The sequence below is a fragment of the Sus scrofa genome, chromosome 5, assembly GCF_000003025.6.
Source record: "Sus scrofa isolate TJ Tabasco breed Duroc chromosome 5, Sscrofa11.1, whole genome shotgun sequence".
NCBI classification, from domain to species: domain Eukaryota; kingdom Metazoa; phylum Chordata; class Mammalia; order Artiodactyla; family Suidae; genus Sus; species Sus scrofa.
In genome coordinates this window covers 52,113,948-52,136,384 of record NC_010447.5, presented here as the reverse complement: position 1 = coordinate 52,136,384, position 22,437 = coordinate 52,113,948, and the positions used below count along the sequence as shown (strand labels likewise).

The 22,437-nt window shown below is 35.7% G+C and overlaps 1 protein-coding gene across 22 annotated transcripts in view; it reads right to left on the bottom strand.

Annotated features, from left to right (window-relative positions):
- The window catches only part of SLCO1A2 (solute carrier organic anion transporter family member 1A2), a 112,830-nt gene continuing 93,645 nt past the window's right edge, over positions 3,253-22,437 (bottom strand). For 15 of the 22 annotated variants that reach the window (XM_021091162.1, XM_021091166.1, XM_021091149.1 and 12 more), the window contains 4 exons: positions 21,726-21,898; positions 15,205-15,269; positions 14,534-14,651; positions 4,596-7,537 (listed from right to left, as the gene is read on the bottom strand). In XM_021091162.1, the coding sequence (XP_020946821.1) occupies positions 7,321-7,537; positions 14,534-14,651; positions 15,205-15,269; positions 21,726-21,898 (573 nt within the window). In that variant the 3' untranslated portion in view covers positions 4,596-7,320. 22 annotated transcript variants of the gene reach the window in all.

The window sequence follows — 22,437 nt, the reverse complement described above, 5'->3', positions numbered from 1 at the left end:
CTTGGCCTGTGGAATAGGTTTGTATCAAGAGCAGGGCTGGGTTTGAAGTTTCTTGTTGCTATGGTTACCCTCAGTGCTCCAAGGGCTTCCCATTACTCTAGGGAAACTGCCTATTTAGAGTCTACTCACTATGTGGATTAGGTTCTCCCTGTGCCCCGAGTTGGGGACATGGCTCGATGGTCTGTATCAAAAAATGAGACACATGAACATGGGGAGATATCGACAAGGCTCTTCTGCAGAAGGGCATGGGTGCTCAAAAAGCATGCACAAAGAAGAAAAGACCCTCCCTATTTATTCCTAATGCAGGTGATGTACCTGTCCCCTTTCCATTGGTCAGGTCAGGGCACACATTCTTCTCGGTTGGCTAATTTGAAACAAATTGTTACTGGAGAAGAGGGAGGGGGAGGGGTCACAGGAAGCCATTTCAGCGGAAACTGGGGCAAAATGGAGTAACCAAGATTTCCTTTGATAGAAAAGACATCATGTTATTTTCCACACCCATCACCCACCAACAGTCTGTCTTTTGCAATTCTCCCAAATATATCCAACTCATTTTTACTAGATGGTTGTTACCATGGGTGGACGAGGAGCAAGACTGAGGCAGGGTGTGTTAACCAGGTCTTGGGAGTGAACTGCCCCTCCCCGAGGAGTGGAGCTTTTCCTTCTCTTCCCTTCGCAGCTGCAGAAGTTTTCATCAGTGCCCTCAAGGTACAGTTTTTATAGCCCTTACCCACTGAAAAGAAAGACTTTTAGTTCCTTAGAGGAAAAAGCAAAGAATGGTCTGAGCAGAATGTAAGCAGGAGCTGCTCTTCTACCCTAGTCAGGACTGATGGTGCTCTAACTACCCCTGAGGATGGCTGGTGGGGATCCTGGAGAAATAAGCTGCCTTCGGGGGTTCCACTTTCTAATTCCAACCCACACTTGGTCTTTAGCAATTCATTAAACATTTCTATCTGAATCATTTCACTGACTTGTTTGGCATTAGGTAGTTTCTGTCCCAATTCAGTAAATGTTCAAATCCTGCTTCTCCCTGCAGGAGACTGACTCCAACTTTCCAGTTGTTTACCCACTAACCTCAGTTCGCTAATCCCCTAGAGAAGAGCTGTAATTTGCATTTTTATCAGTTTTTTCTTATCATAAGGCTGTGGGTGCAACACTCTTTTCTGCTGTCTGCATGTCCAAGCTAAAACCAGAAGTCTCATTTTCATTCCTCTGATGTAAAGGAAAGTGTGTTTCAGTTAACTTCATGAATTCTCAAGACCAATTTGAGAGTACCACTTTTCCTTTCCTTCTCCTGATTCCAACTAATACATTCTCCAAAAACTAGCCATAGTAAACAATTCTTAGCCATTCTTAAACATATCTTTCCTAAAGTTACTCATTCCACAGACCCAAGTCATCAAGCTAGAAGACTTTAATTTTGTTTCTATTGAGTTCCTTCTATCTTCTCAGCTGATTATTTTTAAGGACTGGAAATTTTTTTTAAATGGTAGGTCTTGTATTGTTACTCTGGATTTTTTGCCCAAAGATTTATCCCTAGCACCTGCACATAAAGAGTTCTAGTGATGTTCTCCCAGCAATATCTCCCATACTCTTATGATCTTTTCATTAATATAAAGTCTCTAAACAGTTGATAAAGAAAATAACAAATAATGCCATTAAGAATGAAGATGGAAGAAAAGGTGTATCTTGCAAATACATGTCATATTTGGAATGACTGCAAGAATATTTTCAATTCAGTAACGTTGTTAGAATTTATTAGAAGTATATTATACTGGACTTGAAAATGATTTTTTTCTCCCAGGTCTTAAGGAAACATACAGATTTATGAAAACAGTGAAGTTTTCCATACATATTAATGCCACCTAAATATCTTTTCTCCCATATTAGCCATTCTAAGAAATTCAGCACAGTATATCTATACCGCTGGGAAGAATATATCTTTTTGCCCTCCCTTCATAATTTATATTACGTCATTTCATTTAGTTATCAAAAATGACATTGGTGAAGGATGTATTTTTATTGAAGTACAGTTAACTTAAATGTTATTTCAGGTGTACAGCATAGTGATTAGATATTTTTATAGATTACACACCATACAAACTTATTATAAAATAGTGACTATATTCCCTATGCTATAGATTGTATCCCTGTGACTTATTTATTTTATAACTGGCAGTCTGCAACCTCTTAATTCCTTTCACCTATTTTGCCCCTCCTTCTACCTTTCTCCCCTCTGGCAACCACTAATTTGTTCTCTGTATTTGTGAGTCTGTTTCTGTTTTGTTATATTCATTCACTTTTTTTAGATTCCACATATAAGTAAAAACATACAATATCTCTCTGTCCCTGTCTGATTTACTTAACTAAACATGATATTCCTTCCAGTTCCATCCATTCTGACACAAATGCCAAGATTTCATTCTTGTTTATGACTGACTAATAGTCCATTGTGTGTATGTGTGTGTGTGTGTGTGTGTGTATCTTCTTTATCCATTTATTCATTCATAAGCATATATATTGTTTCCACATATTGGCTATTGTGAATAATGCTACTATGGACATTGGGCTACATATATCTTTTTGAATAATAATGGATGGATGACTTCTGAATTTACCAAGATTTACATATCATTAGGATACATTACATTATTATTTAGGAATTGACTTCAACAGTGTTGGAAGATAGAGGGAATGAAAAGTACTTACTGAACTGTGAAGGCATCTTGAGACCAAAAAACAAGGCAGACAGCTCCATGTAATCAATGGATCAGTGTATTATAGTAACCTATTCACATGGTGGGATCAGGCAGGCAATGATCCAGAAGCATTCACACCTGCATTCACATTGTTGAGGGGCCATTGGGACAATATTATAGTTAACCTAGGGAATGGGATAGGTGCTTGGAAATAGGGCAGACATCCCTAAGTCAAGATTTATGACGGGGTAACCAGTCCGGTGGATGCTAGGAATACATTTTCATCATTGTTTGGGGACTAACAGAGCATACAAGCTACCTGTTCCTAATTATTATTAAACAGTACCTATTAAGTGCAAAGTCCTTGATGACAGAGAAGTGATTTACTGCACAGTGAAGTGATTTACTGCACAGTGAAGTGATTTACTGCACAGTAAAGTCCTGGGTAGGGTCAGTGAAAGGACAGAAGAAACTCTAAGGGCCCAAGATGGCATCAGTTATTCTAATAACCACACAAACAGGAATTATAGACATCTGAGGGCTTGAAGAGTCTTGTAATTTCCTTTTTATTTCATTTTATTTTAAAGTAACATTTGCTTAAGTTTTTCTTAGGGTTGATAGCAAAAAAAAAAATTGTATTTTGATTTTATTACACACCAGTCTTTTTTTCAATAGCTTTGTTGTAAGTAGAGCCCTGAGTACTACTTAGTCCATTTCTATAATTTGTTTTCTATATGAGTCACATATATAAATCATATATATGTATATCAGGCTATTACACTGAGAAAGGTTAAAAAGAAACTTAGTGCATTGTTTAAAAACTTAAAAATAGTCTACTCAGGCAGTTGTTTGTTGAATTCACAGATTTTTTGAGTAATATATTTTAAAATTAGGTACATGAGTCATAAATTTTAAAATCACTTCCAAAATTTCCTACACCTACTATGTGATTGAATAAATGGAAAAACATTTTAAATATACAATTGGTAAAATAAGCTCATTGTTTCTAGGCATCCTACAGCAGGAGGTAAGAAGAAATCAATGTAGGTTTCAAGATCACCATGTTGTGTAACAGCATTTACTAACCTAACCCTTGACAAAGGGCACCCTGGCATGGGTGTCAGAACCTGATAGAATAAGGAAGACATCCCTGTAGGGGGATGCAGAGTGAAGGTCTGATGTGAGGTGTTGGTGCCTGAGAAGGGTGAGAAGGGTTGCCAGGTAGGAGAGCAGTAGCCCAGTACCAATGGTGTTGGATTCTGAGTGGGGTGAAGAGGGTCTCAGCAAGAAAGAGAAAGGGGCACCAGTAATGGCAGATTAGTGGCACTATGGATGGCAAACTAGTTGTCAATATCAGTATCTGAATTACTTTAGCATCATAGGTCTTACTATCTGATGGTGGCCTTCTCCAACTTCATTATTCTTCAAGATTGCTTTGGTTTTTCTTGGCCCTAAACATTTCCATGTAAAGGCCAAATTAATCTTGGTCTCCACATTTCAAAAAGTCCTGGAATTTTGTTTGAGATTTCACTGAACCTATAGATAAATTTTGGGAGAACTGACATCCTTATAATATAAATCTTCAACAAATGAACATAACATAGGTCCTAATTTCTCCAAACAACTGCTTTGTAGTTTGGTGGGGGCGGGTAGAAGTCTTAGACACCTGTTGTGAGATTTATTGCTAGGACTTCAATGTGGTTTTTTTTGATGCTATACTAAGTACTATGCTTTACTAATATCACTTCCTAATTGCTATTGATATATGAAAAGCTACACTTGATTTTGTAGATTGCTCTTATAACCAGTGAACTTTGTCAAATTCACTTAATCATTTTGATAGTTTTTCTGTAGCAACTTTTGGATTTTTTTTAATACAAAACCAGTATCTGATAGTTTTTTTTTTTTTTTCTCTTTTCTCATGCTTAAAATTTTAACTCTTTTTCTTCCCATTTCTCTGGCTAGGACATTCTGTTGGATAGAAATGGTGATAGCAGCCATTTTCTTCTCACTCCCAACATCAGCAGGAAAGCTTTTAATATTTCCTGTTTAACTATAAAGTTTGCAGTAGGGTTTTTTTTTTAATCATGATCATATCCTGAAGCATAGTACATGGAATTCGATGTGATTTTTTCCCATTCTAAGTAAATATTCACTTTTAACCTCGTGTTATATACATTTTGAATTTTTTTAATAGCCCTTTCAAAATTGCTAAGCTTACAAGCTCCCCCCCCCCGCCCCCCGCATCCCCACTGTTGAGTGTACTCAGTGTGGAATCAGATACATAGGCTCTTCCCTGTCATCCTGCAGTCCCGGCTTCACAGTGTCATCCTTTCTCCCTGCGCTTCTTGCCTCTTGGTGCTTGGTGCCCCTTGAGGCCTAATATCCATAGTTCAGGAAGGGAGAGAAAGGGTAAAATGTCTTCCCAGAAAGCTTTGTCTCTGGATTTCGGAAATAAATTTGGTCTTGAATCATGGTTTGTTTGGTTTTTTTAAATTTTTTTTCTTTTTAGGCCCTCACCCACAGCATATGGAGGTTCCCAGCCTAGGAGTCTAATCGGAGTTGTAGCTGCTGGCCCCCATCACAGCCACAGCAATGGAGGATCTGAGCCGTGTCTGCAACCTACACCACAGCTCAGGCAACAACGGATCCTTAACTCGCTGAGCAAGGCCAGGGATTGAACCCACAACCTCATGATTCCTAGTTGGATTCCTTTCCACTGAGCCATAATGAGAACGCCCATGATTATTTTTAATACACCCAGAGACAAAGCCTCAAAATTCATCATGAGTCTAAAATTTAACTCTTCATGCTACCCCCAAACCAGTTCTATATTCTACCATGTCATTCTCCTCTCTGCTGCTTGCTTTCTTTTTTCTTTTTAGGGCCACACCTGCTGCACATGGAAATTTCCAGGCTAGGGGTCAAATAGGAGATGCAGTTGCCAGCCTGCACCACAACCACAGCCACAAGGGATCTAAGCCAAAACTGTGACCTACACTGCAGCTCATGGCAACGCCAGATCCTTAACCTACTGAGCGAAGTCAAGGATCAAACTCACATCCTCATGGATGCTAGTTGGGTTCATTTCTGCTGAGCCACAACAGGAACTCCTCCACTGCTTTCTTCTTAAGTGGCACATCCAATTTTCAGGAAATTACATTGCTCCGCAAAATACACATACACAATTCTTCCATGAACTGCCTGTCTCGTGTCCAGCTTGTGGCCTATTTTCTAACTCGTGTTCTTTTAACTTTCAACTCAGTCTCCTACCTACATTCCAGTCTCCTTCTAAGATCATCCTGGATGACAGCTTCTTCCACCCTGTTCTGTCCCTAGAGACACTCCCATTCCCTTCATATGACACATAAACAACCAGAATATATTGACACCCACCTCTCCAGTCCTCCCTCCCTGCAGTCTCCTCACCAATAAGGAAGTTCTATCATTATACCTACGCTGACTGTCCTTTCAGTGGGAGGAAGAATAAGGAGTAAACATATTGTTCATTCTTCTCTCTTGCACAAGAAACTCCATAGAGTCCAGAAGACCTCTCGCATCTCTAAAATCCGTTCACACCTTTATCGTATCCCTCAGGTACTAAATAATGATGAGTAGATTTAGTTTTAAATGTGCAGCTTGAATTTGACTAACCCCAGTTCCATAACAGAAGCTACCTTTTAAAAGCGTCCTTTTTCTCTAAGACAATATATGGACAATTGGGGTTTGTGGTCTAACTCAAGACACTATGTATGACATGATCATCTGACTGAGGAGGCCTCTTGTATCCAGGAAAATGATTTCTTTGGACAACAGCTGGCACTATGAACAGCCTTTAAGGATTAGTGTTTTTCTGATCTTGTCCTTTCATCCTCTGACTTAGACATTTGTTTTTAAGAGAGTTTAGTATCAGGTTTGAATTGCTAAAAAAAAAAAAAAATTCCAACAAACTTTGCTACATAATTTTTAATTACCCATTTAAGCTTGTCAGAAATCTCAACAAAATGAGCAGATCCATGATGTCAGTAATAAAGTAGAGGATTAATTGAAAGCAGGTGGTAGCACATTACTACCTAATCTATTTTTTTAAAAAATCATGTCTGGAGTGAAAAGGGAAAGTAAAAGAACAATTATTTAACTGAAAATAGAATTAAAAGATTTCAGCTTCTTTCACTTGATCATTTTAAATAAAATGCTTCAATATTCACCTAAGACAGGAATTTCAGTCTCTAAATAATCCTGATACCAAAGCAGAAATTCAATGGAGTTAAACAGATTTTCATAATAGGAAATTCTTAGAATCACTTGGAAATGGAGATATGGAAAATATAAATTTATATTGCATGAGTTAAGAGAGAAATTGCTGTTTTAACATAAAAGTAAAGTTGGTTTTTATGTCCTATTTTGAAGGTTGTGATAAAAGTCGCTCTGAGGAAAATCTCAAGCGTCACTGTTCCCTCAGAAAGACCATCAGTGAGCATTTTTTTAACTTGAGTTTAAAAAAAAAAAAAAATTTGAGGGTCTTAAAGACAAGGAAAAGTTACCCGCAATACCTCTACTGATTTAAACAAACAAAAATTATGTTGTAGTATGCCCTCCAGTCTGGGAAGCATGAAGTATATTACAGTTTAGTTTTCAATTCCTCATTATTCAGAACTTTGGAATTTTGGTCCATCTCTTTGCCCTCATTTTCCTTCTCTGTAAACTTTGCCTCAAGCGTAGTTTCTGAAGAGGCATTTTCCTTAGGGAGATGATACTTCCTCAAAATAATTAGGATCAAAAAGGCTGGAATATAACTTGATCCTCTTAGTGCTGCTGGCAATCCAAGGTAGATGTATCTGTCCAAAAAATAAATAAATAAATAAACCATATTAAGTCTTACAGTTACAATGTGGTGAACACAAATGAGCTTTACATTGTTTAATTGCTATTTTAATCCCATAAGAACAACAGAAGCTAATTGTTTTGCATGCCAATCATATATAAGCAACTTTGCTGAACTGGCTTATTTATTCCAATGTTAAAATGATATTTGGAATTTTTTTTTCTTTTTATGGCTGCACCTGCAGCATATGGAAGTTCCTAGGCTAGGTGTCAAATCTTAGCACAGCCACAGCAATCTGGGACCAACTGCTGCAGCTTGCAGCAATCTTGATCCTTAACCCACTGAGCAAGGCCAGGGATGGAACCCACATCCTCATGGATACTAGTTGGATTCTTAACACTCTGAGCCACAATGGGAACGCTGATATTTGGAATTTTTAATCCAGAAAATCCAAATTTATTTTCATCTTTCCTAATCTTTTTTTTATCATCATCTTTTTACATATTCAGAATCTCCAACTTAAATTTACTACTGAAAGTGATAGCAGTTTTATTTTTATTTTTACTTATTTATTTATTTTTGTCTTTTTTTGCCTTTTCTAGGGCTGCTCCCGCAGCATATGGAGATTCCCAGGCTAGGGGTCCAGTCGGAGTCTAGCCACCAGCCTATGCCAGAGCCACAACAACTCAGGATCCGAGCCGAGTCTACAACCTACACCACAGCTCATGGCAACACCGGATCCTTGACCCAATGAGCAAGACCAGGGATCGAACCCGCAACCTCATGGTTCCTAGTCAGATTCATCAACCACTGTGCCACAATGGGAACTCCTGGCAGTTTTATTTTAGTATTAATGAGAAGTTTCAAAAAAAATCACCATTATGATATTTACTTCTGAGTTTTTCAGGTGCTCTTAATTGGATTAAGGAAGTTCCTTTCTTCTGAGTTTGCTCAAAGTTTTAGTTGTGAATTTGTAAACTATCACCAAATCATTTTAATATATGTAGTTAGAATGTCCAATATTATTATTGTTGTTGCATAACAAACTCTTTGTTAGTTTATATACATTATTGGATTCAATTTGCTAATTTTTACATGTATATATAAAATCAGCTTATACTTTTTTCCTTGTGCTGAACTAGTCTAATGTCAATATCAAGACTATACTAGTTTTTTAAAATGCGTTTTGGCATTTTCTCCTTTACATTTCTGGGAATAACTTGCATAATTCAGGAATCAACAGTTCATTGAAGGTTTGTAAGACTTGCCTTAATAGCTTCTGAATTTGGATGACTTTGGAAGATGAGAGTTTTTGACTGACTCACATTTTAAAATAGCTATGAAAAATTCATGTTTTCTATATATTTATAGTAAAAATTGGAAATATATACTTGTCTAGAAAACTCTCTATTTAATATGTTTCCAAATTATTTTGTCTAAAATTCCTAATATCTGTATTTATAGTTCCTTTTTCATTCTTAATAGAATTTATTTGTGCCTCTTCTTTCTTTATCTGCCTTTCCAGATTATTCTTAGTATTATATTTTAATCTTTTTTATTTGTCTTTTATCATTTTAAGGCCACACCCATGGCATATGGAAGTTCCAGGCTAGGGGTCAAATTGGAGCTGTAGCCACCAGCCTGTACCACAATCACAGCAACGTCCAGGCTAGGGGTCAAATTGGAGCTGTAGCCACCAGCCTGTACCACAATCACAGCAATCACACAATCCAAGCCACATCTGCGACCTACACCACAGCCCAGGCAACGCCAGATCCTTAAGCCCCTAAGTAAGGCCCACTATTTTAAAACTAGGCTCATAAATATAGTTCTACTTCTATTTTTTTTTTCTTTTGTCTTTTTGCCTTTTCTAGGGACGCTCCTGCAGAGGTTCCCAGGCTAAGGGTGAAGGTTCCCAGGCCAGGGGTCCAATCAGAGCTGTAGCCACTGGCCTACTCCAGAGCCACAGCAACACCAGATCCGAGCCACATCTGCGACTTACACCACAGCTCATGGCAACACCGGATCCTTAACCCACTGAGCAAGGCCAAGGATCAAACCTGCAACCTCATGGCTCCTAGTCAGATTCATTAACCACTGAGCCATGATGGGAACTCCTACTTCATTTATTTTTAACTATTGCACTACATTGCAAGGTATAAACATACCACAGCTTACCTACTAACCATTTTTTTTATTGGACACTTAAATTGTTCCAATTTTTTTTCTAATAGCAACACTACTGTAATAAACCTTCATTTACATGTCTGCTTGTACATAGAAGCAAGAGTTTCTCTAAAATATATTTATGAGGCTTCTGTTACACAATTTACTAAATATTGCCCAAAAGTTCTCATTTTTATTTACCACCAGAAGTGTTTGAGACTTTCTGATGCTTCTGATTTGTGTTTTATCTTCCTTCATTGTCTATAGTATCATCTGTTGCAAAGAAATTTAAGGCTTTATATGCAGTCACATTTGCCAATTTCTTGCTCTCCAATTTCTGTTTTTGTTTCAACCCAAGACAATAAGGATCATAAAGGTATTAAGATCTATACTTGTTGATGACCTATCTGCTATGAGCCTAATTGTTATTTCTTTATAAAAGTCACACGTTTATTTATTTGGGTAACATTTATGCTTTTCTTTATCTTGAGGGTTTGCAACTTCACTCTACCATGTCTATTTATATTTACTCTTCAAGGCATTTGAAGTGCACTTTTGATCTGAAAATTTATGTCTCTTAAATGCTAGAAAATTCTAAGGCATTAATTATTTAAATTATCTCTGCCATTTCCTCTATTTTCTCTTCTGGAAAATTTCTGAGATATATCCTTTAGTTGTAATTTGGTAATTAACATTACTTAGGTAGTTCATTTTTGTTTAATCGGTTCAAGTCATTGATTTACATTCTATATAGATTCTTCTGTACTCTCTTCCAGTTTACCAACTCTCATTTTAACTATGTTGACTTGAAAATCATTATGTATTTAGGATTCCTTTCATTTATTTCCTTTCTATTAATCTCTAATATTTCCAAGAGTTCTTTTGATATTCTTATTGCTTCTAGAATTTTTTCATAATTTCTTGTTCATATTTAATAGATATTATGCCATCCATTTACTAGTTTTAATCCTATTGTGCTAGTAAAGCATACTTATTTTAAAGTCTTTGCCAGACTCTTACATTAAATTAATTTTTTTTTTTTTTTAGTTTTCTAATGATTTAATCTAGAATGAAGTCATGCTTCAATTGGTAATTCATGTGCTTTTCTTTTTTACTACTGGATTTATGTATGTTTTTTTTTAAAGTTTTGGTTTACAATCTCCTTTTGAGTATTTTGTTGCTCTTTGTTCATTTTGGTTATCTTTTCTTGCTGTTTCTCTATATTTACTCCTTCAACTCTGATAATTTTCCCTTTGCTTTTCCCAATCCCCCAGGTTCTCCTAGTTTTTTCATAGTGGTTTTCACAGTGATACTGGGAATAGTCTCAGAGGGAACAGATCACTTGATCTAGTTCTTGTGTGTATCTGTATCTTCTTCCTTAGTAACACAACAATAATGTATAAAAGGTTTTTTTAAAAAAATCTCTTTTACAATGAGGTTTGTATTAGTTTCCTACATTATCTGTTGATTGGATTTAAAAAATTGCTATATATCTATTAGACAACTCTTGCATAGTTTGGTGGTTCACATCTTCTGTATCATCACTAATCTTTTGTCAGTATTTTATAGTCACTTGTAGAAGTGTGTTAAAATTTTCCACTCTAATTGTGGATTTCTTATAACTTCGTGGATTTTTGTTTTATATATTTGAAATTATGTTGATAGATTTATATGTGTTCATGATTGTTATCATTTTTTTTTATGGCTGCACCCATGGCATTCAATCCCTGGATGTTCCTGGGTCAAGGATTGAATCCAAGTGGCAGCAATGGCATGAGCTGAAGCTGCGGCAGTGCTAGATCTTTTAACCCACTGCATTAGGTGGAGATTGAACCTACACCTCCACAGCAACCCCAGCCACTGTAGTCAGATTCTTCACCCACTACACCACAGCAGGAACTCCGATTGCATATATTCTTGGTAAAGTATTTCTTTTATTATTAAGTAATACCTTCTTTAACTCAGTTAATCCTTTCTATTTAAATTCTGTCTTATAGTCATTAATATAACCACAGAAACTTGATTTAATATGTCTGGTATGTCTCTTCTGATCTATATCTTCAAAATTTCTTTGCATTATATTTTTTTAGTCTATCTCTTATAAACACATACAGTTGGAATTTCGAAAACCCCAATATGAAAGGCACTATCTTTTAAGAAGCAAATTCAACTGTTTTACATCTACTATGAAACCTGGTATATTTAGGCTTATATTTTCAATTATTTTGTGTGCTTTTATTTCCTGTTTCTTACTTTCATCTACTTTTCCTTAATCCTTTCTCCCCTTTCTATTAGATAGTAATAAATGTAAGTGTCCATTCTTATATTTTTGGCAAAATTTAAAGTTAAGCACTACTTCTGTTCTTAAGAACTGTAAAAGAGTCCCAGACCTTACCTGGATTTTAAGCTAACAGATTAGCCTGCCATATCTGTATGGATGCTGGTGTGGATACAAGATCCCTTGGCAGAGATGAAGGACTTTTTATTCACAACACAGCAATCAGCACAAGTTTCATTTCAGGCTGGTTTTTACCCTCCCAAGTCCAAAGTGGGGATGCAGGAGACTCAAATGGATGTTCTACACTCACTGGGTTTGGATCATGATAAGCAATTCTGAGTTTAGGAAATTCCAAACTTTCAAAGGAGCTGAAAGCAAATCTTCCAACCTTCGCCCAAGAGGGAGATATTACCTTTATTATCTTGGACAGAAAACTCTGCTCCAGAAGGAAAGACCATGTTTATCTTCTAAGGTCACTTATCATTCAAACATTTTTGCACAGATAGAACAAAAGCCTCTACTAACAAGATAGGCAGAAACTCAAGGAACCCATCAAGAATTGGGTGGGAGTTCCTGTCGTGGCACAGGAAGAGTTTTTCCAACTAAGAACCATGACGTTGTGGGTTCGATCCCTGGCCTCGTTCAGTGGGTGAAGGATCTGGCATTGCCATGACCTGTGGTGTAGGTCACAGACGTGGCTCGGACCTGGCTGTGGTGGTGGTGTGGCTGTGGCATAGGCTGGCAGCTATAGCTCCGATTCAATCCCTAGCCTGGGAACCACTATATGCCGTGGGTGTGGCCATAAAAAGCAAAGAAAAAAAAAAAAAACAATTGTCTAGCAACATCTAATTCTTGTTTCTACATTGTATTTGTTTCTGGTGAATTTTCTTATGACACTTCATTGGCCACTCTAATTAATCTAATCTAACTGACAGAGGATGGTACCAAATATAATAGCTTTGTCTGAAATAGCATTGTAATCAAGGCTACTGTCAACTGGAATCCAAGCAGCAGGATGAGGCCAACCTACACTAAAGATCCCTGCTGTTCGTCAACTTGGGTCTGCCTCCATTTTACCTCTATGGAACTTTAGGAGGAAGGAGAATTAATGAAATCACAAATATTATTCTGTTAGATAGGATAGGAGAAGGAATCGGACCCAGGTGAGTCTGAGCGGGCCCTTAATCATTACCAAAAAACAGGAGGGCTGCAATCAAACAATAAGAACACTCACAGACACAACACCAGGCGACTCTTCAGGGCACTTCCCCTTAACCTGTCCCCACCCCCATGCAGATAAGCCATCCTGCCTGAAACCAAATGCATCCCATACAGAGATCAATCCACATTCATCCCTCACACATGCAGTGGCTGGGGAAAGAAAAATTAGTGGGCCTGGGGTGGGAGAAATTAGGTCCCCAACCAGGTCTGCAACATGGGGAAATAAAGGAAAACCCAATTGTGAAGGCCAATCCCAAGTCACAGGGCACAGGGCTCGCTCACTCTCAGAACGTATTTAAATAAATCTGCTGCATACTTCCATTGCTGCAAACTTGATTCGACTTGATTGCAGTCTCCAAGGCAACCCTCAGCGGCAGTGTTTTCGTTCAGGCGACGGGTTACGCCCCCTTAAAGCACCCCAACAAGAATGGTAACTCCACCCGAGACGCAGTTGCTTTAAGGGGGTTCTCTTCAGTTACGCAGGCCGCCACTTGGGTCCCAATTTAAGCTCCAGCCTAGAGCTTGCCTGCATCCCTAACACCCACCACGTCAATTCTTTGTTGCCCTGTGGGTGGGATTGAGGAAATAACGCAGAGCCTTAACAATTCTGTCTGCTCCCTTCACAGTTCTTGATATATATCCTTTTACCGATCAAGAAATGATCTTAGATATTTTTGAAAAGCTAATATCAATTTTTTAGCAAATGAAAGAGTTTTCTTACTGCCCCATAAATATTAATACAAATTTAAGCAAAATTCTGCTTTCCAAATGGAAAGGAATGTGAAAATAGAGACAATGGAAGAATTTTGTTCAAAAGCAGGTTAACAGTATCATATGTCTTTTGTTGAAAATAAGATCTATATTAGCAGAAAATAAGGCTTTAAAAGACATAAAGAATATTGTGTCAGTGAAATTTATTAAGGGAGAATAAATACCATTTTGGAGATCAGAAATGGATGACAATAGGAAGTAAGGATTTAGGCTAGTAAGATGCTAAAATGATGTAGGATGAAATGGGAATACTTGAAAGAGTAATATAGATATGTATAGCTATGACCTTCAATAATATATTGATTGCAACCAATTTAACAATCTTTTGAAAGTCACTCATGCTTATATTTACCAAGTACTTTGAAAATATTGAGAAATAAAATTCTAGTAAATAAATAAGAAATAGAGACAGACTATCCATATCTACTCTGGAAACAAGGCCAAAAGTAGTCTAGTCATTTGACAGACAAAAAAAAAAGAAAAAAAGAAAGAAAGAAAAATGTTAGACATGAATGGCAACATCTCATGCACTATCGATTCTTAGGAAGCATTTCTAAAAAATATTCTATTTACCTGAAGTTGGTGGAATCATATATCCTGCATGCCCCTGACTCACCACATTTCAAAGTTCCCCAGTGTAAACATGTGGAGTCCACTAAAGCACCAAAATATATAGGTGCAGGAATTCCCGCTTCAATTAAAAGGGAGAAAGAAAAATCCATTAACAAGGTAAAATGATACATTGTTTTCTTTGGAAACATTTACATTTTCTGTGTAGAACAAATAAAGAATAACAAAATTTAAACTACTGTTTTAAATTTTACCTTTAGAAACTAGAAGTTACTTTTACTGCAAAGTTTTTAGATAATAAAAGATAAGTAATCTAACTGAAAAATGCAAAATAAAAATTATCCATAGAGAAAAACATTGAATTATCAATTCTTTGTATTTTTTTTTTCTTCAATGTTTTGGGCCAATCACAGGCACATTTTAACAAAGCATTTCCTATTACTTTGCTTTTCAGATTGCATTGATGAAAAGTAGAATTAAAATCAGATAAGTCTTTTTCAAGTAAAAAGAAGTTCTCCATTTCTTCCTGTTCTTCATTTTCATACTAATTACAAAGTGCTGTTTATAAGAAGCCCAGAATATTTGCTAGTTTGTTATTCTAAGAGAGCAATTTCATTTACTTAGTATTAATTAGTGGTCTGATGTGATATTGGGAAAAATAGTGAAATTTTTACCGAAAACTCTTGTGCAAAATGCATGTAATCCCACACCAAGAGACTTCTCTTCAGGCTTAATGCTCCTAAAAAAAAATGAATAAATTTATAAATTAAAAAAATAGGAGTTCCCGTTGTGGTGCAGCAGAAATGAATCCGACTAGCAACCATGAGGTTATAGGTTCGATCCCTAGCCTCGCTCAGAGGGTTAAGGATACAGCACTGATTTGAGCTGTGATATAGGTCGCAGATATGGCTCAGATCTGGCATTGCTATGGCTGTGGTGTAGGCCGGCAGCTGTAGCTCCAATTCGACCCCTAGCCTGAGAACCTCTGTATGCTGCAGGTATGACCCCAAAAAGCAAGAAGAAAAAATGGAGATTTAAAAATGACTATAGTTTCTTAAAAAGGACTTTTTGTGTGCTAGCAACACACTGAGCATTAGAAATTTTTCTTGCATGCTCAGGTCTTGGTTATTCAAGGCCTGATTATCCAGTTCATAACCTACAGAGGAGCCCCACTTCTGGTCCTTGGCATTTTGTCCATCACTTTTGTCTCATTCATTTCTATCACAAAGTTATCAAAGAATAAAATCTTTCATATCAATCAATTTCTACCTCAGTATCCTCTTCTTGAATAGTAGTTCTTGATTCTAATGCTTAAACCTTTAGCCTAAAACAAGAACAGTGCAACCATAGGTGTGTTTTAATTACTTGTAGTAACAAAATACAGGAAAGCCAAGAATTTACATAAGTAAATGTAAGAAGCAAAGAAAGCAAAAATAAAAAATTTCAAAGGAAATTGATGAAAAAATCCAAAACAAACATATTTTAAATGACTTGGTATAAATATTTTACCAATTTTAATAACTTTTCAGTATCATAGACTGAGACAGTTAATCTGGACATTATCTACCTAACACCTAAGTTATTTAGACAACATCAATGATTTTACTCAGAAGGAAGTAAGCAAAGCCAGGAAAACTAGCACACCCCTCTTGGTCCTATGGTTACCATTTAAAAGGTCAATTACATTATTTGCAATAGCTAACACATGGAAAATGTCCATTAACAGAGGAATAGATAATGAAAATGTAGTACATATATAGAGAGAGAGTAGAACATTACTCAGCCTTAAAAAAATGAAATAATGCCATTTGCAGCAACATGGATGCTGCAACAAAAATTATCATACTAATTGAAGTTAGTGAAAGACAAACATCATATGATATCACCTATATGTGGAATCTTAAAAAAGGATACATATGTACTTATTTGCAGAACAGAATCAGACTCACAGACATTGAAAAACTTATGGTTACCAAAGGGGACAGATGCAGGGGTAGAAGGGATGGACTCGGGGTTTGGGATTGGCATATGCACAGAGGTATATGGAATGATTGGCCAATAGGGACCTGCTCTATAGCATAGAGAACTTTACCCAGTATCTGATATGGAAAAAGAATCTGAAAGACAATGGATATGTGTATACGTATGACTGGGTCACTTTGCTGTACAGCAGAAATTATCACAAACATGTAAATGAACTATACTTTATTAAAGCTTATAAAATAAATAAATAAATAAAAATAGAGAGAGAAATAAAAAAGGTGCGTAAACAATACAGAAGAAAAAATGGAAACTCCTTCAGCTACATCAGAGAATATCAAAATGATAAAAGAATATTATAAACACCTATATACTAACAAGTATATAACTGGTATAAACAGAATTGGAAAATGTGTGAATAGACTCTCACACTAAACAAATGAAAATAATAAACAAGTATCACTGTCCAACAAGCCCAAAGTACAAATAATTTCACAGGTGATTTCATAAAATATTTGACAAACAGATATTTAATGCAAGTCATTTCAAACATTAAAAAGTAGAAAATTTACCAATCCATTTCATGAGCCTAGAATGTTTCCAAAACAAAAAAAGAAAAGCAAGAGAAAATAATAGGTATGTTTTACTTAACCACATGGATATAACAATTTAAATTATTATTTAAACAAATCAAATCATATATATAAAAATTATTGTAATTAAGTACAGATTTTCTTAAATATGCAAAGAGTTCAACATAATAAAACCTATCACTTTATTTCACTATACTAAAAGTATTGAGTTGGAAAATTATATGTAAATTTTTTCCTAGGTGAAGAAAAGTATGTTTAACAGTTTAGTACTAGTTCCATTATTAAATACTCAGAAACTAGATGAAAACTATATACTAAAAATCCATACAAACCATCACTTTTAATGGAAAATTTCTGTGATTTCCATTAAATTATAAAAGAACAAGAAACTCACTATTACCATTATAGTTTAACACAGTTTTAGAGGTCCACGTTGATGCTACAAGAAAACTTTAAAAACCTAAGATGTGTAAAGTTTGGACGTGAAGAGGCAAAACTCTCAATATGTGCACATATTTCTATCTAACAAATCAACAAAGAAAACCTAACAAAATCAAGAAGTTAATAGAACAAATAAGAAAAGATGCTGGATAAAAAATAAACTAAAAAAATCGACATCACTCCTCTACATGAAGAATAACCAACTAGAAAATATAAGAGAAAATAGTACCATGTAGAATTATAAATATGTACATATCCATATTAGTATGACTGGGATAATATGGATACATGTATATTTGTAGTTGTACATGGTACCACTGTATGTGTGTGTATGTGTAGTATATATAAAGGAAAATTTAAATAAATGGAGGGATATTCCATGTTCACAAATATTTGATGTCAGAGTTTCTCCAATTAAAGAGTTCCTGTTGTGGCTTAGTGGTTAAGGAATTCAACTAGCATCCATGAGGACACGGGTTCGATTTCCTGGCCTCACTCAGAGGGTTAAGGATCCGGTGTTGCCATGAGCTGTGGCATAGATAGCAGACACAGCTCGGATCCCGTGTTGCTGTGGCTGTGGCATAGGCCAGTGGCTACAGCTCTGATTAGATACCTAGTCTGGGGACCTCCATATGCCATGGGTGCATCCCTAAGAAAAACAAAAAGATCAGTTTCTCCAATTAATATATGGAATCCATACTATCAAAATTTGTATGTGAGTATACAGATTCATGTATTCACAGCAAAATCAATTTGGGAAGAAAGGACTAAAAAAAAGAGTAAAGGTGAAAGTGTTTGGTGGGTGAGGAAGAATTACTGTTATGAGACAATGACATATGCAATGGCAAAGTGGTAAAATCAATATAGCACTGGCATGAGAATAGACAAAATTGTGGAACAGAGTAAGAGTAAAAATTAGGCCCATGTTATATAAAAATTTGAAGTATGATAAAGGTGGCGCCACAAACCAATGGAAAAGGGACCTCTTACATATGCTATGAAATTGGGAAAACTATTTTTGTGAGAAAAATAACACTCTCTCTCCCATGCACCATGAATAAAGGTAGACTCATGATGGCTTAAAGAACTAAGTAAAGCTGTAAAGTTAGTTGGATAAAATTCAGGGGAATACTTTTATAAACTAGGAACATGGAAACCCTTTTTATTTATTTTATTTTATTTTATTTTATTTTATTTTATTTTATTTTATTTTACGTATTTTTGCATTTTCTAGGGCCACTCCCACAGCATATGGAGGTTCCCAGGCTAGGGGTCTAATGGGAGCTGTAGTGACCGGCCTATGCCAGCGCCACAGCAACATGGGATCTGAGCCGCGGCTGCAACTTACACCACAGCTCACAGCAACGCCAGATCCTTAACCCACTGAGCCAGGGATAGAACCTACAACCTCATGGTTCTTAGATTCGTTAACCACTGTGCCACGACAGGAACTCCAGGAAACCCTTTTTAAATGTGACTCCCCCATACACAAACTCTGAGGCAGGAAAATTGTTAGATTTCAGTACAAAATTTAAAATTTTATTTCATTAGAAATACTATGAAAAAATTCAAAAAAAAGATGAGAGACCAGGAAAAGATAATTGTATCAAATAAATATTACATTAATATCTATAATTCACCAAGAAAAAGTATAGGAATTATAATGGAAAATGGGCAAAAAAAAAAAAAAACAAAACCCTGAATAAGTGTCTTTGAGCAGAAGTGTTAATAGCTAGAAAAAAGTTTGAACTTTTGAAGCTTCAGCTCACTGAATTAGGAAGTCACATATTAAAACATCAGTAAGCTACCATTTTACACCCATTGGAATAGCTGAAGTCAGAAAGTTCCATAATTCCAAATGCTAGTGAGGCTTTAAGGCAGAAGAAATTTCTGTGTATTGATGGTATGAAAATAAATAAGTGCTAGCAGTATTTGGTGAATTTATGTACACATGCGACTTATGAACCAAAACAAATCTATAGCACAATACTGTTTGTGTGAATATGAAGCAAAAATATGCAAATTATTAATATCTTTCAAAGGAAAATACATATTGAAGAATATATGTTAGTGGGAATGCAAATGTGTGCAACCACTATGGAGAACAGCATGGAGGTTCCTTAAAAAACTAAATATAGAACTACCATATGGTCCAGTAATCCCACTCCAGGGCATATATATCTGGAGAAAACCATAATATCGACAGATACATACACCTGAATGTTCACTGCAGTACTATTTATAATATTACAATTGCTATGACAATGTAGCAATCTAACTGTCCATTACAGAAGGTTGGATCAAGAAGATGTGATATAATATACAATGGAATATTACTCAGCCACAAAAAAGAATGAAATAATGCCACTTACAGGAACATGGATGGACTTAGAGATTATCACATTAAGTGAAGTTAGACAGTGAAAGACAACATCTTATGATATCACTTATATGCGGAATCTAAAAAAGGGGGGCTACAAATGAATTTATCTGTAGAACAGAAGTAGTAGACTCACAGACTTTGAAAACCAACTTACAGTCACAAAGGGAACAGGTCAGGGGGCAGCAGGAGGAATGGATCCAGGGTTTGGGATTGGTATAGGCATACTGTGGTATATGTGATGAATGACCATCAGGGACCTGCTGTATAACAGAGAATTCTACCCAATATTATGGGATAATCTATGTGGGAAAAGAATCCGAAAGAGAATGGATGTTTGTACATGTATAACTGAGTCATTGTGTGTACAGCAGAATTTATCACAACACTCTAAATCAACTACACTTCAATAAAATTTTAAAAAGTGAAAAAAGGATATGTGGTGCATTTAAGCAATGTAATATTAGCCATAAAAAGAATGCAATAATGTCATTTGCAGCAATGTGGATGGACATAGAAATTATCATACTAAATGAAGTAAGTCAGACAGAGCAAATCAAATATATGAGATCACTAATATGTGGAATCTAATAAAAAATGATACAAAAGAACTTATAATGTACAAGACAGAAACAGACTCAAAGATTTTGACACCAAAGTCCTGGTTACCAAAGAGGAAATGTGGGGCAGGAAGGATAAGTTACGGGGTTGGGATTGACATATACACATTACTATATATAAAGTGGATAGGTAACAAGGACCTACTGCATAGCACAAGGTAATCTATTTAAGACTGTGTAATAACCTATATGGGGAAAGGATCCGAAAAGGAATGGATGTATGTCTATGTATAACTGATTTTCTTTGCTGTACACTCGAAATGAACACAACTTTCTATGTCAACTATACTCCAATAAAATTTATTTTTTTTAAAAAAAGAACATATATATATCATACTAAAAGGGATGCCTATGGTGAGAAGAAGTAGAGAATGGAATGAAAAATAAAAATTAAAATAAACAAAAATAAAGCAAGACAGAAAACTTACCCCAACCTATGATGATAATGGGCTACGAATTGAGAATTATAATGAACTTAAATCTGCTTCAAGATGAAGAAAAGAGAAAACAATGCATTTTTTTTACTAGGCATGTTTAGAATTGTTTATAAGTCATGAAGAATGATGTAATTGAAAGAACACTTGTAATAAACCTGTTTGAATTCTAGCTCTGCAATCTCATAAGCCCTTCATTATTCATGTCTCACAAGAGCTTTATAGACAACTGAGCATTTATTATTATATCCATTTTTTATGAAAGAAAAAAGAAGCTCAGAAAGATCAATTGGCCTGCCCTTTGCCTTATGGATAGTAATACGTGAATCTAGGACTTCCAACAGCTCTAAACTCCACCGTCCTATTGGGTGAACCATAGGAAATGACTCTAGGGGGCCACTCTGTACCTAGGAAGATGACTGTTTCATATGGTTTACCCAAAATATAATGTGTCTAAAATATAAATATAAATGTGTCTCTTCTTGTGTTACAATGAAAGGCTTGCCAATTTAACTTCAAGAAATAAAGAAGGGATAATAGGGAGGGGAATAACAACAGATGAACATTTATATTCCTAACTTTAAAGTTTGGTAAAATTCAACAATGCTTACTTAGGAAAATCTTAATAAATGTTATATTAGAGCACTGAGTTCTTAAGTATCGTGGACTCTGAGTGGCTTTCTTATAAAAAGCTCTCTTACTTTAGTAACCAGAAATACATCTAAATAAAGAAAATAATTCTTGTACCTCAGGAGTACCATATACCCAGGTATGGCAGATAAGGAATAGATGAAACTGCTGATCACTGACAAGATTAAAAAGTATTGGAGCATCATAGAACAGTCCCGTCCTTTGTCACATAATCCAAGAACTGCAGATGAATTTCCTGGTGTTTGAATGCAGCTACAATTTTGGAATACCTATCAAACAATAATACATTATCCTATTTTAGGAAGGAAACTCTTGAATACAAATCTCAAATATTTTCTATATACTAGCTGGGTCAAAATGGAGACTTTATTCTCTTTACTTTCATATTCTTTATGGTGTCTCTCAGGATTATAGTTTGAAACAAAACACAGAAGGGTGGTTTCTGAAAAATGATGGCTCCTTCTAATTTATTGAGTAAATTCACAATAGCTCAGCTATCCTAAGGTCATGCTTTTTAAAAACACATATTGTTTTACCATATGCTAAATATGACAAATTTTTTTCAGAATGCTCAGTAGAAATTTTTAGATACCAATAAACAAAGCTTTGTTTCAAAATATAATTTATTTTAAAAACAAAGTCAACCCTTTTTGAATTTTCATGTTCCCATAAGAATCAAATTAAATTCATATCACCGACCAACATTCTAAGTGAGATTTGTTAGGCATGAAAATATGCCCAATTCCATCTTTTTACAAACTTATCAGATTGTGAAATGCGCAGAAAACATGTGTGTAGATATACACAG